General features: G+C 38.9%; 2 protein-coding genes across 7 annotated transcripts in view; one reads left to right on the plus strand and one right to left on the minus strand.

Moving 5' to 3' along the window:
• LRRFIP1 (LRR binding FLII interacting protein 1) overlaps nt 1-4,539 on the plus strand; it is a 98,259-nt gene extending 93,720 nt beyond the window's left edge. For 2 of the 3 annotated variants that reach the window (XM_063317878.1, XM_063317881.1), the window contains one exon: nt 3,691-4,539. In XM_063317878.1, coding sequence (XP_063173948.1) covers nt 3,691-3,801 — 111 coding nt within the window. In that variant the 3' untranslated portion in view covers nt 3,802-4,539. The remainder of the gene's footprint in view (nt 1-3,690) is intronic. The other variant, XM_063317880.1, reaches the window with a different exon arrangement.
• Nucleotides 4,540-7,965: 3,426 nt separating this feature from the next.
• UBE2F (ubiquitin conjugating enzyme E2 F (putative)) overlaps nt 7,966-17,737 on the minus strand; it is a 63,814-nt gene continuing 54,042 nt past the window's right edge. For all 4 annotated transcript variants that reach the window (XM_063317901.1, XM_063317902.1, XM_063317900.1 and 1 more), the window contains one exon: nt 7,966-9,594. In XM_063317901.1, the coding sequence (XP_063173971.1) occupies nt 9,544-9,594 (51 nt within the window). In that variant the 3' untranslated portion in view covers nt 7,966-9,543. The remainder of the gene's footprint in view (nt 9,595-17,737) is intronic.

The raw sequence follows: 17,737 nt of genomic DNA on the forward strand, positions 1-17,737 counted from the left end.
CCCAACCACAAGTCACCTCCCGGGCTGATTTTACCAGCCAGGAAGGGCACAGGTCAAGGTGGCATGTGGTTGCATTAACAGTCTGGAGGATCCTGTCCACTTCCTCAGGCCCAACAGGATCAAACTGTTCCCATATAACAGGGCAAGTATGCTTCCTTGGCATGTCCCCAGACTCTGCTTCACGCTTAGAGTCCAACTCAGAATGGATCTGAGCGATTTTATCCTGCAGATGCTTTGAAAACTCTTCTGAACAGCCCTGTAAGCGGGTCACTGAATTTACCTGACCCAAAAGAAATCGAATGATCTTAAACAGGACCGTCGGGCGGCAGTCTGCGGATGCAATAAGAGCAGAGAAATACGTTTTGCCACTCTTACTGCCACGAGGTAGGCTTTAATAGCGGCTCTAGCTTGTGTTTGGTCAGATTCAGTCTTTGTCTTTCTCCAGCAGCGCTCCAGACGTCTCTTAACCCTCTTCAAAACCCTCAGCTCCTCCGTAAACCATGGGGAGTGACGGGTCGAATGAGGCAAGAGAGGTTGCACAGGTGCGATCCTGTCCAAGGCCCCAGCCACGGCCCTATTCCAGGCCACGGCCAGGACCTCCACTGGACCATGCAGCAGATCCTCAGGAATAACCTTCAGCTCCCTCTGAAACCCTACTGAGTCCATCAGTTGCCAGGGGCAGACCAATCGAATGGGTCCTGCCTCCCTGCGGAGCGGGGCAGCACAGTAGAATCTCAGGGTTACCAGGGCGTGGTCTGACCATGACAATGGGGATAGATCTAACTCTCCCCTCAGATCACATTGCCACTGCTCAGACAAGAAAACCAAGTCCGGGGTGAGACCACTGTCTTGAGTTGGGTCCTGAATAATCTGGGACAGGCCCATGGCTGCCATGGTAGCCATGAACTCCTGGGCCGCCTCCGAGGCCCGTCCCAGGGATGGCAGGTTGAAGTCCCCCAGAACCATAAGTCTGGGAAACTCCACCGCCAACCCTGAGACGGCCTCCAGCAGCCCAGGCAGGGAGGTTGCTATGCAGCAGGGAGGCTGGTACAGTAGCAACACCCCCAACTGTTCTTGGGAACCCAGCTTGAAAAACAGGGTCTCACAGCCGGCCACTTGTAGTGCAGTGCCCCTGAAAGCCACTAAAGATTCTCTGATGACAACTGCCACCCCCCCTCCCCTGCCCCGGTGTCTCGGCTGGTGCCACACCTGGAACCCGGCTGGGCACATCTCAGAAAGGGCTACTCCCCCTTCTGAGCCCAGCCAGGTCTTGGTGATACATGCCAGGTCTGCCCCCTCCTCTGTGATCAAGTCACATATGAGGGGGGCTTTGTTGTTCACTGACCTGGCATTAAGAAGCAGCAGCCGGAGACCAGGGCCCTCAAGGATCTGCTGTCCAGGGCCTGGGTATGACCACGGAGGGCCGGAACACGCCACCAGTAATAAACACTGGGGGTGTCTTCCCTGATGATGGCCCGCCCTCCAAGTCCCATCATAACATCCCTGGCCCGTCACCACCTCGATCGGATAGCCCGCCCCACAGCCCCCAGAGTTTGCTAGTCCAGTAGCCTCCACTCCCGACCTCTGGAAATCCTGGATTTAATCAAGGATTTTAACAACTTATTAGCTTTTAACAACTTGATTTTCAAGGTGATTAACAAAATTATCAGGCAAAACATTTTAATATCTGCATTCATTAATGAAATAGTTTTATAATTTGCCTAACACGTATAATTTCAGCTCATTTAAGAATTAAATAATACGATTCATAAAGAAGAGCTGGCACTAGATTCAAACACAAACTGAGAAAAGTGTTGAAAGTTTAGGTATCAATATATCTGTGTGCACCGTAGGGAATTCATCTAATCTTGGCATTTTGCCTTCCCATATGCTATAAGTGATATTTCAATTCTTCTACCTGAATATGTTCAGAAAGTAGCTTTTTTGTGACTATACAAACACAAAAGTTTTAAAAGGAAAAAAGGTCTCATTCATATTTCATCAAATTCTTTTCTTTTTCTCTCTTTTGGTAGAAAGATTTTAATAATGTTATTGAAACTTTAAATTTATATGTTCTGGTCATGCTGAACCAAAAGAACTATTGTTGCTGTTTAATGAGTATGCTCTAGCTTTGCCTGGTTCTTCTCCAGAAATCCTAAACTGCTGATGTTAGATACTAGTATGTATCTCTTAGTGGAAAGTAATTTATTCAGAAATGATAAAAATGTATGCTTCCAGTTTAATATTTCATCTTGTAAGGCCATAAGTTACTAGGAGTCAACACTGACTCGAAGACAACAACAACAACAATAACAATTTAATTGAGAATACATTGAAATCCATGTTGATTATAAATGTTCATGAGCAGGTCTCTCCCTCTGATGCCCTTTGCCAACCAAAAATGTATTGTACAATAAAGAATGGTGCATTTCTATTACATCTAGGGAAAAATCTACCTCAGCTTGCTTAGGTAGGTATATTGAACCTGGATCTTGTTTCCACCATGCCAATTTTTTTCCAAAATCCATCAAATGTAGCATGTGGCTAGACAGTTGATAGAATAACTGAAAATGTTTTTCTCTAATGGGCAGTTTACCTTAGAAAAAGTTTCATGGCTTATGCGTACCTTCCCTCATAATATCTTCATTGACATATTCCCTCATATAATCAAAGAAAATCTTCACTATCTGACATCGACCCTCCACTGAACTCTTTGTTCAGAGCTTTTCAGAGCAGATCTTCTTTAGATGGAAATCAAAAATCTGACAGAGGATTTCTGTCCCTGTTCCTACAGAAGAAATGAGCTGGAATCTGGGGGTTCTTTCTATCTCAAGCTGAAGGTCTATAGGGAAGTGACATCCCTCACAGAAAAATGTCTCACTAAAGATTATACAATATCCTTTCCATAATGTCAGGAATTTAAAATATGTTTCTGTTGCTCTTATACTACCATTCTTCCAGTTTAGTGTGGATAAGCATGGTTTATAATGTGTGACAAGTTTTCGCTAAGGCTGTTATGGCCGTAACAATAATAGGTTCTCTCTTCTCTAATTGGCAAATGCTGCTTTCAGTTTTATCAATAATTGTATAAAAATGGTAATTGTACAAGCAGAGGCTTGAAGCACAACTGTTGAATAATTCCTATAAACTTAAATTTGTTTAATATAAGAAGTTGCATTTTCCCATTTGTCTTCAGGAGATTAAGGGGGAAAAATGGCACCATATGTTTATGGGTTAAAGGCTTTTTCCCAGATTTAGACTTCCCTTTATTTAAAGCCATGTGAACAATTTAGAAACTATTTCCCAATTAGCTTTGCAAAAGTAAATAATCATCATTTATCCATGCTTCTGAGGGAAATGAGCTGTCAATATAAAAACAAGGTGAGAGATAACAAGGGTGCTTGTTCTCTCTGGACCAGTGTGAAATTTGTACACAAGCAAAAAGACATCTTAAACTTTTAGAGCTTAAAAAAAGTTTGTAGAAGTTTCCAGATGTTGCTCTGTATAGGCACAGATCCCATTTGTATGATACCCCAGAAGAACCACTTCAGATGAGAAAGACTTCAAGCAAGCTTTGTTTTCCACCTTTAATACTGGAATAATATTACAATTGCTGTTGAAGGGCAGAGGGCATGCTACTATTTCCTGTACCTAAATTTGAATATAATTTCTCTCTTAATGTATTTTCAGCTTCGTTCAGCATTAGACAAAACGGAAGAGCTTGAAGTAAGTAATGGCCATCTAGTTAAACGGCTAGAGAAGATGAAAGCTAATAGGAGCGCTTTACTCTCCCAGCAATAAAGGGCAGGTGTTGCTGGGGCTGTTGAACTGATTGACAACCAGGCTTATAGCCGTACCTGTTTGGAATGCTTTGTTTCATACTTCTGAGGACAACACAGTTCAAACACATGAATCCATTTGACCATATGCCAATATCTTGAAGATTTGCTTATGCAAATTCTGAACTGATACTGCGTGGTTATGAATAGCTGCTCCGAATGTCTCTCTCTCAGTACTGTAGCTATAAGCCATTTAACAAGCACATTGGACATCCTTTTAAGTCCTCAATTTGATGTGGCATTTTGAAAACAATACTGAAAGAAAAAAAAAAATTAAACTGGAAATTTGAATTTTATTTCTTTCTGGAAATAAGTATTTAAAAAAGACTAATTTTCAGATTTCCTATTATGGCCGTAATTGAAAGAGTAGCAACAGTAATATATCCTTATCAAGTTCTCATGTACAAGACACTGTGGAACCACAAGCCATTACAGAGCAGATGTTCAGTTCTGAAATCATGGATGAAGATGGTCTTGGAAGCAAAAGTGACCTTATAAATGGACTTCATCAAATCAAACTTTATAGGCAATTTTTCTCCTGTTCATCATGACTACTTCATTTCAGAGTCAGTAGGCAATAGTTTCACTTTGAAAAAAAAGAAAAAAAGCTTTTTAAAATTATTAATCTCTGTATTTGGAATTCAACTAAATGACTTCTTATAAAGGATGCGATGTTGCAAATAAAGGCAAGCCGATGTTTTAAAAAGTTGTTTATTATTTCATATTTTAACGATTATACATGTTTGTTATTACTAAATACAGTCTTGATTACTATACCTATCATGCAGAATTATTTAGAAATGTTCCATTATCTTTTATGGAAAAATGGAGTATCTCTGAAAAAATTGCCTAAGCTAATGATTCTAGTAACAGAATAAGGTCCAAAATGAAAAACTGGCTATATGGAATTTTCCACTATATCTTAACTATAGAACTTACCCATATAATTTTAGTTACATTTGTTGACATCCTGGAGGAAAAGTTAATTAGCTGCTAATTACAAATGGATAGATCCAGTTTTTGCTTCAGAAGCATTGCGGGGGGGTTACTTTCAGGAGTGTAAACTGGGGCTGATTTGCTGATTTCCCTCAATTCCTGCAGCTCTGCAAAAGGTTATGTGTTCCAACAGGCAATTCTGAAGAGAAGTATTAAGGGGCAAGATTGTAGCTTGAGATTGATAGAAATGCCATGATCTGGTTGAAGAGCTGTCCAGAAGTACCTGCAGGGTCTGACAGTTTCATCAGAAATATGAAATGTGTTGCAATGGTGTGATACAAGCTCCACCCTTGCATGCATCTGTGCAATATGGTGCATGTACAAGAGTGGCAAAGCTTATGTCATGATGCTCATGATGTCATTTTGTTCCTCCTGTGGACTTTGAGAAATCCCAGGAAACATGAAATGTTCCAATTTTTAAAAAGGGGAAAAAAAGTCCTGGGAAAACTCTAAAGCAGATTATAAAGTAATCATCCATAAGCAACTTGAAAACAATGCACTGATTATAAGTCAGCACAGATTTGTCTAGAACAAGGTTTGCCAAACTAAATCTAATTATTTGAGTAACTTCAAAGGAACTTAGGGTAGAGAAACAGGAAGTGTGCCACACTGTTCCCAATGGACCTGTGGCATTATTTTTAATGTCTTGGGTGCGAGGTGAAGGGAATGTGTATCAGATGTGTAGGTAACGCTACAAATAACTAGATACCACTAGGTAAAAGTAAAGGTTTCACCTGCACAGCCGTGTCCAACTCTAGGGGGCGGTGTTCATCTCCGCTTCTTAGCCAAAGAGCCAGCGCTGTCGGAAGACACTTCCACAGTCTTGTGGCCAGCATGACAGGCACGGAACGCTGTTACCTTCCCACCGAAGTGGTCCCGATTTACCTACTTGCATTTGCATGCTTTCAAATTGCTAGGTTGGCAAGAGCTGAGGCAAGTGCAGGAGCTCACTCTGTCATGCAGGGCTAGGGTCTGGAACCACCAAACTTGTGACCTCCCGGTCGACAAGCCTGGCGTCTTAACCGCTGAGCCACCACGCCCCCTACAGATACCACTAGGTAACAGCAAACTTTTAAAAAATTGTGCTAGTTTGGAAAAATGAGATTATAAGAAATGCACAGGTACAGGATGAAGACTTGTGAAAAGATTCTTGTATCTGAGCAGAAACTGAGTATCAGCCAAAAAAGGCAAACACAGTTTTTGTCCTGCAAAAAGTATCCTGCATAGTAGTATAATTTCCAAGTCATAATTTCCCTGGTATGTATGTATGTATGTATGTATTCATTAAATTTATATCACCGCCCATCTCCCCCAATGGGGGACTCTGGGCTGTTTACAATAAAAAATTAAATTTAAAAGTCTAACAAAGGCATTTACTGAACTTTAGGCAGCACATATTAACATATGGCCATTAAATAATAGTGCAAAACAAATAGAAAAAATACATTAGCAAGATGCTGATCTTGTGAACATTTATTTCAAGATTGTCAACATCTAGGACTGGATGGCGTGAATAATCTTGTTTGCAAGCCCCTGGTAAATATTCTCATCTGTATCATCAGCTATTGATAAGAGACACAGCAGAAAACGTATTGGCAGGCAGTTCAGAGGGTACATCAGCCATCATAGCCAGTGGAGGGAGGGCATAAGGTAGGAGGCTGTTTGATAAGAAATTTCAGGTTCATTCCTGTAAGAGTTGGTAGAGATTAATCAGACTTGTTCTTGATTTTATTCAAACAGATTTACAGAAATACAAATGGCTAAAACAGAAAAAAAAACCCGAGATGGTTCACACAAGAGTAAGAAGAAATTCAAGCAAATTGCCTGAGAGCTCCACCCCACCCCCACCCTCCTTTCTCAGAGTTGCCTTCAGAGTTCTCTGCTACCGTTTGGCAGTCCGAAAGGCCCAGTACAAGAGGCTCCGGCATTCCCAGCTTCTATAGAGTTCCCTGGAAGACTTTGAAGAGTAGATTCAAATGCTCCAGGATGCCCAGTTTTTCTTGGTGGTCTCTGGTACCCCCCATTGGCTCAAATTGCATCACTCAACACTCTCAGTGCTATCTTTGTTTACGCTTGAGTCTTTTGTTTCTAGTGGGGAGAAAGACCACTCAGCTTTTCTTCATCTCCTTTGCAGCTAAACAGTTTCTCTTAAGTTCTCCCCTTTGCTCACCATGGCCTGGTTGCCCTTATGGCTCTCAAAACAAATGTCTGTGTCAGCGTGGGGGAAGGGGTAACCTCAGTGCCCAATCCACAGTCCATTCAGAAGCAGGGCCTACAGCCACAGCCACCCCAGTGGGAGATCCCGAGGCCGATAGCTCCAATGGAAGAGGCTACATTCTAATGCTGGTCCAGTCCTGGAGCCACTGAAGTCTATTAACAATGCAAGATAGTATGTTTTAAGGCTAGCATTACAGTGCTTGTAAACAGATCCACAATCCAGAGAAATCCATCACTAGCTTTGCAAAACTGGCATGTTCAGTCCTTTCATGGATTCTGATTGTATTGGTCTCCAATGCCCCTTTGGCATCCTCCATTCTCCCTAGTACCCTCCAGTGTCCTCCAGTTAACAGAGCTGCACTGTCCACCAGTTTTCCCAATGGCCTCCTGTATGCCAGTCAACCCTCTCCATTACATGTAGCCAAAACTCTCCTGGTGAGACCACACTCAAACCTAACATACCCCAGATACTCTAGAGTTCCCCAAGGATCTCTACTACCCTTAGTATTGTGAGCCTCTAATTTTCAGCTGTGTTAACTGTCCCAATTGTTTTCTGCATCCTCCTGTCACTACCCAACTATTCTCTCTGTACACAGCTTTCTATATAGGTAGTTTATTGCCCAGTCATTTATTGGACAATGAACAGATGGCAATACTATTAATAATCAGAATTTTGCATTGTTCATCAAGAAAAACTTTTCTTTGTGTGTTTAATTACACAGGTCAACTTGCAATACTCTTGTTCTGGAATTTCGGTTATTTTTCTTCAAAATAGGAACAATGTTTTTGTGAGAACTGTTCTACTGGAAACAAACCCTTTTCTATCTGCCTGCTATATTATCATCTCAGAACATTTGTAAATAATTTCCCAAAGACAGGCAACAGGTAATTTTTCTCAGAACCTCTGAGTAACTCACACTTCAAAGAAATATTTTTATTTTGAAACAAACTTCTATTAGAACAAGTTAAGCATTTTCTAAGCACCATCAATTGCAATAAACATTTAGTCATGTATTTAATTTATTCCCATTCTAATGGAACCTCAAGGTGCTTTGTTTTGAACAGCGTTACACCGATGATAGATTCCACTGAGGTGTAGTTATAATGAATTCACTATCAAAGTTTAAAGTATTATGATATAGTAAACCTTTGATTTAATAGACTGATTTAGCAGACTTCAGATGCAATGATCAAAATCTGAACATGCATAAAATCTCATTCACCATTCTACACATGCATAAAATCCCATTCCAATTTTACATTTGTTTAAAATACATAAAATATGCATAGGCAAAATTTTACTCAGATTTAACAGACATTCTGCTTTTATAGACACCCCTTTCTCCCAATGAGACCATTAAATTGAAGGTTTACTGTCTGGGAACTCACAGAAGCACCTAATAAAGTAAATTAGATTCTTCTATACAAAAAAAGGAAGTTGTTGAGGCAGAAATATTATGCACACAATGTGTATGAAACTACACAAACATTTATTCATCTCTGGCTTTGGCAGTAATTTAATTAACCTTAAATAAAATTGAGGGGTATGGCTCTGTTTTGAATGGTCATTGTGTCAAAAAAAATCCAGATAAAATATTAAATATACATTGTGTGTGGCATCTGCTTATAAATAGACCTGGACAGTGTACCCTCAACCCAAATGGGATTTTGCAGTTCATACATACTTTATGTGAGATAGAGCTAGTTATATTCAAAGTTCTTCATATACTGTGCTTATCCTGAAAGATTTGGCTTCTGACAGTGTTACAGTTAAGTTGTAGTAAGCATTAATTTGATCTGGAAGATTAGCTTTTAAAGCTTTGGTACCAAGAAAGTTAAGATTACTTTGTTTTCTAATGGCCTGAAATATCAATGCTCCACATCAGAATCTAAAGGTATTTAAAACCATTATACCTTTCTTTACATTTGCGTGTAAAATAGTTATTTTTTTAAAGAAATACACTGCATTTATATGTGTTCAGACTCAGTCTTGGTTTCAGTAAGCCCTTTGCACAATAAATGCAAATTTAAAACAGTGTAGTTAAAAGATGAACCAATATCAGCAATTTCAAATTTAACAGCATTTCAACAGTAGATAGAGCAGATGTATGCACTCAATCCAAAGCATGACTTATTTCAATTCTGGCCCACTTTTATTTATTGCCATACTTAAATATTCCATACTAGCTATTAAGAAAATTTTAAAATGAATAAATGATCTTAATAGTGGTTTTTCTTTAGTCTCAAGTAGATCTCAATTCTGGACATATGGTACAATTTTAGAACAGATTGTTGAAAGTTAAGCAAACAACTTTTTTCAACCAACATACATCATTTTCTTGCTGTATTGATGAACTTTTCATTTAACATAGAGAAGAGGCTTGTTTTCTTCATCAGAACAACATGAACACAAGACAAAAGCCCCCTCTTTTTTGGTGGTTTCAGGACATATCAAGGTGCAGTTCATGGTCTTGCTATCCATCTCCCATCATCATCTTGCATAGCGTTTAATGTAATCTTCAACTTTAGTTCGAAAGTCCTCCTGTAAGGGGGTTGGATGGATGGATAGATAGATAGATAGATAAATAAATAAATGTGTTTACAGAAACAATGCTAGTCCTGTATTATTGAGTCTCCATTAAAATTCTAAATACATAGTTTGCATTCCAGACAGAGTATATCTTACTGCATGAAGATTTTTCCCCTGAATCTGGGGAGAGACCTTAGTATTTCCTAATGAGAAAAGCTGTTGAAAGAAAAGGAACCTGTAAGAGGTACAAACAGCTGCAGGTCTTGCTCCTGCTGCAAAAAGGGGTTGCCTTTAAAATTAGCTGCTACTGTATGAGGAGATGTTTGCCTAGAGCAGCCTTCTCAACCTTTCGACCCTGGAGGAACCCTTGAAATATTTTGCAGGCCTCGGGGAAGCCCTGCACATTCAGGCTCAAATATAAGCCACAGGTTACAAAATTATTATATGTGTTTCATGGGTAGGCCTGTATATATGCATTAACAGTGTTCTTAAACTCAAACAGGGACGCGGTGGCGCTGCGGGTTAAACCGCTGAGCTGTCGATCGGAAGGTCAGCGGTTCGAAACCGCGCGGCGGGGTGAGCTCCCATTGCTCGTCCCAGCTCCTGCTCACCAAGCAGTTCGAAAACATGCAAATGTGAGTAGATGAATTGGTACCGCTTCGGCGGGAAGGTAACGGCGTTCCGAGTCGTCATGCTGGCCACATGACCCGGAAGTGTCCCTAGGGACAACGCCGGCTCCAAGGCTTAGAAACGGAGATGAGCACTGCCCCCTAGAGTCGGATTCGACTGGACTTTACGTCAAGGGAAACCTTTACCTTTTACCTTAAACTCAAAATAAAGAATGGATTCATCTTCACAGTCTGCTTACCACCACAGGAAGATCTCTTAATGGTTTTAATGATGGCACCTCTATCTCTACCCCAGCCCCCTCTGGAGACCGTCTGAAGTATTTATTGCCATGGGAATCCCAGTTTTCCAGAAGATCGGTATTTCCACATAGGGTGGAGGGAAAATATAGCTGATAGGATGCAAGAAGCAGCTCTATATGCTTGCAGTCCTCCCTGCTCCACTCTGTATCTCCTCTGCCCCACCAACCTGTCTGTCAGAATACGTTTTCCAAATTGACAATGGAATAGCAGCCTTCTAGAAGACCAAGAGGGCTGGGTTCACTTGGGTAACTTGAAACACGGCTTAACAGTCCCATTAACTCTTAAGCTTTTAAGAGCAGTGCATGACCAAGGAAGTTATTACATTCCCCAAGTATTGTTAATTAGGTTTACGCCAGCAAAAGTGAGTTAGGTTACAGAATCTTGAAACTAGGTAAGTATCCTCCAGCCTCATTTATGAAGGTGCAGTCTCGGTCCCTTTCCAACAGACTCCGTAATAGATGGGCTGACACCTCACTTTTCCTGAATGTCTATCTTATTGTAGAATAATATCACAAGTTATGTTTCTGATAAATTGATGTTTTATGAGTGGCCACCCCTATTATGTAGCAGACCCTTTATGAGTAAGCAAGCTTCTCCATGCAGCAGCTACTTTCTGAAACATGCTCTCAATATTCAAAATCAGCCCCCCAAAATTGTCTGACCCTCATATAATGAGACAAGTAGAAATAAATTCCATCCGTAGGAATAAAAAAATTAGTTAAAGGACGCTATGCAAAAATGAACAGCTTTAGAAAAAGAAATTAAATTATACATAAATCCATTTGATTTTCTGAACCATTTGGATTTCTTGTCCAAGATCTAGATATCTGATAGTCCAAATCCTCATGAAGACAATCTTGACTACACTTCCTGACAAAATGGAAAATTCTAAGCCAATGTCAACAGTAGATACCAATCCTAAAAATGGCCCTTTAAATTCCTCCTTTGACAGGCAGTATACAAAGATTATTATTGTTACTGGGAGGCAGGACAATAGCAGCTGCCGATGGAAGCCTTTTTCCATCTTTGCCCTTGGATTGGCTAATAGATGAAGTTAAAAGAAAACAGAAAGGTTGAAACAAGGATTGGAAGCTCAGATTCGCAAAGTCAGGAAATGGAAAGAATAGGTACTTTAAAACTTGGGCAAAGACAAACCTAAGATTCAGAGGCATACCTATGTGGATTTTAGAGCTTGTTTCAAAACCTTCATGCAAGTTTATTTAAAAATAGAGACTTTCCAGACATTGACTATATTTTTAGGATATATTCAAAAGTTGTACAAAGGAAAAATATACCTTAGGACATCCTCTTCAGATTTTTACACAAGAGTTTTTAAAACTGCAAATTGAGACACATTTGATTATAGAAGGAAAGCAAATTCAAATATTTCAAGCTGTCTCTCCAAGAATGTTAAGGAAAAAGATTTTGAATTTCTCACAAGTATACTAAGAACCAACCAAATTAAATACAGATGGAGAATTCCATTTGCATTGGAAATATTTTTGGTAATAAAAAAGGTATTTACAATGACTTCAGAGGCTTCTTTCCTATGTGAAAAATGAATTGCTCAGAACTCTTTGGATAAGGAACTTCTTGATACTGGAAAGAATATTGGGGATGAAAAAAAGGAAAATTAAGAATAGTGGCAGCATTGAATTAAATCTAAAATGGAAAAGACAGTATTGATCTCATTGAACATAAATGAATTAAACTCACCTAACAAGAGAAAGACATTTTTTTAACCAACTCAAAAAATATAATGCAGATATTTGTTTAGAGCCAGTTTGGTCTAAGTGGTTAAGGCACAAGGCTAGGCACAAAGCCAGCTGGGTCACCTTGGGCCAGTAACTCTTTCTTAGCCCTAGGAAGGAAGTAACAATGGCAAACCACTTCCAAAAATATTGCCAGGAAAACTGCAGGGACTAGTCCAGGCAGTTGTCAGGAGTCAACACTGACTTGAAGGCGTGCGCACACACATTTTTTAAAAAAAATTGTTTAAAAGAAACATTTAAAATAGATCATGTTAATTTGTTAAAGCATTAAAAAATTAGGACAGGAATATTTAGCAGCAAGAAAAATAGAACAGTTTATCATAAATCATCTTGACAGGTATTGGAACAAGCAAAAAATGAAGCAGGAAAAATTAAGAAAAGAAAGCAAAATTTTGGCATCCATTTATGCTCCAAATAAGAACAAAAAACATTATTTTTTTTCAAATGCTTACAGAACTTGTGAATGGTGAAATACATTTTTTCAGAGACATGAATGGAGTATTAAACCCAAACTTGGACAAATAACTTCAGGGAAAAAAGGAGGAAAGCTCTCCCCAGAGTCTATCAGTATATGGACTTACTGGACTCTGACAGATGCCTGGAGACTTCAATATCCAAAAGCAAGGGACTACACATTTTACTCAGCAAGGCACCAAACACATTCCAGAATTGATGTGCGTTGGGTTTCCAATCCATCAAAGAAAGAGTCTCTCAATGATATATGTGTATCATGATCCAATCTTATAACAGGAGAAAATCATTCTTTAAATGGAATATGAATGACAGGTTGTTACTCCAAGAAGGTAAATTACAGAAATATAAAGAATGTCAGAGACAACCACCTGGGAGACAAGTAAAGCTTATATGAGAGCAATTCTTATGAGGTTTGCAAGGATTCAAAAGAAAGAATATAACATACGGAAATTACAATTAGAAGAGCTAAAACAAATATATAAAACTAATTCAAAACAACAGGTACTGAGCGAACTGAATAAAGTTAAACAGCAATTAAACCCATTACAAATGGAGTGCAAACAACCAAGTCAGTACCAACAGAGCCAGAGGCAGCAATTACAGGTTTGTTACAGGTCTTGCCTTCCCGAAAAAATCATTTGGCTCTTCTTTATTTGATTCATGCCCACCATAAATGAGGACATTCTTCACAGTTATAATAATTTTTAATCAAGAAGAAGTGAGCTTGCCATTCAAAGCTTGAAATCAAAGTTCCCTGATCTCACCATCTCTAATGGTGTAGCACTTTTCCCAAGTATTTTTTCTGTGGGGATTTGTTCTCAATAATGGGGAGATTCACCTGAAACAGGTAAATAGGTTATTGCAGGCCCCAGAGAACTCTAAGCAACTCTAAGCAAAACTAAGAACTCTAAGCAATAGCCTGCTGAACTGAAGACAATAACAGGAAATATGAGTGAGTTTTTTTCCCTTCTTCCTTCATTCTTTGAAGAAACACTTCCTTCAAAGTGTTTCTTCTCCATTTCCTGAGGTAGGAGAGGCTGTAACAGCTCCATGGGGTGGCAGAGAAGCACCTCCCTGATTGCAGAGCAAATGCTATGCCCAGCTCCCTCAGGGCTAATGGGAACAAAGGCCATGTCAGCATGAAGTCATTAAGATCAAGTCCAAGTCAGTAAGTATCAAAGCTGGGACAGCCACAACCAAGGTTTTTCTCACAGTGCCTGGAGCTGAGATGTGGTTTTATCTGGCCTGTTCAGTGAATTTTTGATAACTTGGGCAAGCTTCTACAGTGTAGCCTTCTCCCAGACAAAGTGGCTACTGATTTTCCACCATCCTTCAGTCCTTCAGTTAGTGAAAACACATTACATTTAGAAACCTTTCCAAACTTCGGTGGTGTCAGATGATCATCCCAGAAGCAATAGTTAATAGCCTCTGGAATTCCTCTATTGCCATGGGTTGTAAAAGTGGGAGGGGGAGGACTGATTGTTGCTTAGCAACAGAGACAATGCGAGCAGAGACAGAAGAAATGTTGTGGCGAGTCCTTATCTGAAGTAACACCATCTCAAGAACAGAGCCTGGGAAAAGAGCCATAAAACCAGCACACGTTGCAAGCGTTCAATTTCAAAAGGGAGGCGGGAAGTTTCAACGACCTTAATGAGGGGGGTGAGGGAATTTAATTCACTTGTGACTTTACAGGACAATGGGCCGTATCTTAATAAAATAACTTTCCTATATCCAAAGAGGCTTTTAGTGAGATTTATCACTATTGGGATATCTGAACTTACGTTGCTCACAAACGGGGTCACTAGCCATGCAGGATGGCTAGAAGGCACAGACCACTGGCATTGCCTGAAGGGTAACTGAGATAAAGGATGAATAAGAGAACAGGGAAAGGGAAATTGATGGGGGTGCCTCCAACAAATTTTCGAGCATTTCAACTAGTGGTTCCTAGCTGAATAGACAACGAAGATAAGCAGACTAGAGTCTGCAATTGTGAGCTGTCATGCTTACTGCTTGTTGGCTTTTCTGCCTGAAAACAACATGACATACTGTGTATTTGCAGCAATTTTGAAAACAGGTAGCAGCTATTGAAGACAAAGTCAAGAGATGGGGAGATGAATGGCCATGCTACAGTTGATGAAAAAGAACAAGAATCTATCAGTTCAAAACTGGAGGTGCATCAGGAGAAACTGACAGGATCAAGTCTGGCAGATCCAAGTAACAACCAGAAATAAGAGAATTTGAAGACATATTTTGCTGCAGAAATTCTTGTCCCACCTTAGGCATGAAAGCTAGCTGGGTGACTTTGGACCAGTCATTCTCTCCCAGCTCACAACATCAGGCTTAGGCGACAAGCTGGTAGGTTACTTCCTGTCGCAACCAAGGGATCAACATTTGGTTGATCCGAAAAAAGTGGACCCTGCGCTTGTGGGAGAAAACACTAGGAATTAAAAAAAAATATGCTGCAGAAGCTCAGAGACAGTTTTCATGCTCTTGCATGTGACTTACTATTACAACAAATCTAAAACAAAAGTATACCCTCCAGACCAATCTATTTGTGAAGTGTGCAAATTAGAAACCAGTCAGTCTGATTCTAACACATTCGAGAGGAAGTGATAAAGAGGTCGTTCAGTTAATACTTTGAAAACAATAAAGAATTTAGGGTGGACACGCCTCCAGCTCCTCCATGAGACAGCACTAGTAGAAACTAGCTGCTGCTTAGCTTCATGGAAAAGATAGTTAAATGGCTAATTAAACTGCTTCTTTGGTGAGTTATGTTTGATATGAGAAAAGCTGGAACAATAACAGTGGAAAATTAGAGTCGAAAGTTTTGGAACAAATACCGACAGAGATAAGGAAGAGGCAGTGGTAGAGCTTGGAAATGAAAGGGGTTTTTTTCTTTTTTTATTAGCTTGGAATTGCGCCTCTTTTTCTTTCTTTCTGATAACAGATGTTCTGAGAACTGTAGCGACTAATTAAATTTTGACAAACACTTGGAAAATAGAGATGGAAAGAAAATTATATTTGTTATTATATTTTCTGGATTAATAAATAAGAGAATACTTACTCTCGGTCATGTATAAAGAAGAAATATCAATACTACTCCCAAAGACTGTTTATGGATTATTGAAAAGTGTAATTATTAAGCAGAACTAGAACAATTTTATCTCCTAAAAGAAAAAGAAATAAAAATAATTGATTTTAATAGTTTAAAAGGAAGAAAATGGCGTCTAGGCGAAGGAGATATTTTTTCTTTGTTAACAGTGCCCTCTTGTGATTAAGATTTGACATATGACTAAAAGAGGTGAAAATAGTAAAAAAAGCTGGAAAAAATTTGGTCAAAGCATCTTTAATCTTCAGACGGTAAATTCAGAATTTCAAGAAGAGTATGTGGAGGAAGATGATATAAATTTGGAAGGAGTTATGGCACAAGGACAAGAGTGGTTGGGTGAATTAAAGGTTTTAAGTGGGACGATAAAAAAGAATTTCTTAGACGCCAAAGAAGAAATAAATTACAGCAACAAATGATACAAAATATTCAAGAAGAGTCTCAAAAAGTTAAACAAGAAATTCAAAAAATTACAGATAAGGTCTCTGATTTGGAATGTATTACTAAAAGTAATAGGAAAAAAATATGAGCATGAAATAAAAATTGATGAGAACTACAAATAGATTGTGCAAATTAAAGATTATAATAGAAGAAATAATTTAAGATTGCGAGGAATAGGAAAGATGGATTCAGAAGATTTGAGAGACATGGTTTATTCCTGGCTTAAAACTTTAAAAATGGATGTAGAGTGGCAAATGGCTGACATTGATCAGGTACATAGAATGGAACCAGAGAGACTTAAAAGAGCTTTGCCAAGAGATGTATTGATAAAATTTTGGAGTTACTATAAGAAAGATAAGCTCTTAAAATATATCAGAGACCATGAAGAGGTACTGAGCTTTGAAGGAACATGGATTAAAGTTTTTCAAGATTTAAGCTATGAAACCTTGGCCTGGAGAAAAAGTTTGATATCTGTTACAACCATTCTTCAGAAAAAAAGTATTCATTATTCTTGGGGATTCCCACTCTTCTTAAGAATTCAACATGCTGGAAGATTTTTGAGGGTTGAGACTATAGAAGCAGCTTTAAATATTATGAGAGTGCAAGGCATTTTAACACAACAAGAATGGGAGAAGGAGATGGGAAAGCTGCAAAATGATCAGGAAGAAGTAGATGGGGCCAAGGAATCAGAAGAAGATCAAAGAAAGGTTCAGAGTTCGAGTGTGGAGGAGGAACAAGATGAGAGAAAGATGGAGGAGACGCAGAAGGATGTTGGAGAGAATTTCTACCCAAAGGAAACAGTTGCAAAAAAAAAGAAGTGATTATGGGGACCGAATTAATAGTTAAGATGTATTAGAGGGTGGGAACCGGTAAAAAAAAAAAGAATTTATAGGAGTAAATTTAATTAAGTTTAATAGTGTAAATTGTGAGTTCTGGAAGAATAAGTATGATGTTAGATCTTAGAAAAATTGGTATAATGGGTTAGACCCATATAAAAATTAGGATTAGACTATGTATATTAATATCCAATTAAGGAGTTAGTATTTATGTTTAAAGGGAGTGAACTGGTAAAAATATACTATGAAGATGGGAAAGCTAGTGTATAATGATTTAAATTAGTGGGATCCAGTGGGAAAATTAGGTTTATCTTAACGATTTTGAGTAAAACATATTCTGTAGTGTAAGAAATATGAAATGGTAAAAACTTTAAGGAATATTTTAGGTGTGATATAATTAGTAGTGATTGCATTAATTAAGAGGTGTTAGGCTTTTAAGATTATGGAATGAGATCCATGGGAAAGGTGTTTAGAAAAGATACAGAAGAGGATTATAAGTGAGGTGGATAGAAATGGAAAGTTATGTAGAAAAGTTGAGCAGCTGCTGAGAGAAGAGAAATAGATAAATATGGGGAGAAACAGGCATGCCCTCCCCCT

The sequence above is a fragment of the Candoia aspera genome, chromosome 1 (genome assembly GCF_035149785.1).
Source record: "Candoia aspera isolate rCanAsp1 chromosome 1, rCanAsp1.hap2, whole genome shotgun sequence".
In the NCBI taxonomy this organism is placed as follows: Eukaryota; Metazoa; Chordata; class Lepidosauria; order Squamata; family Boidae; genus Candoia; species Candoia aspera.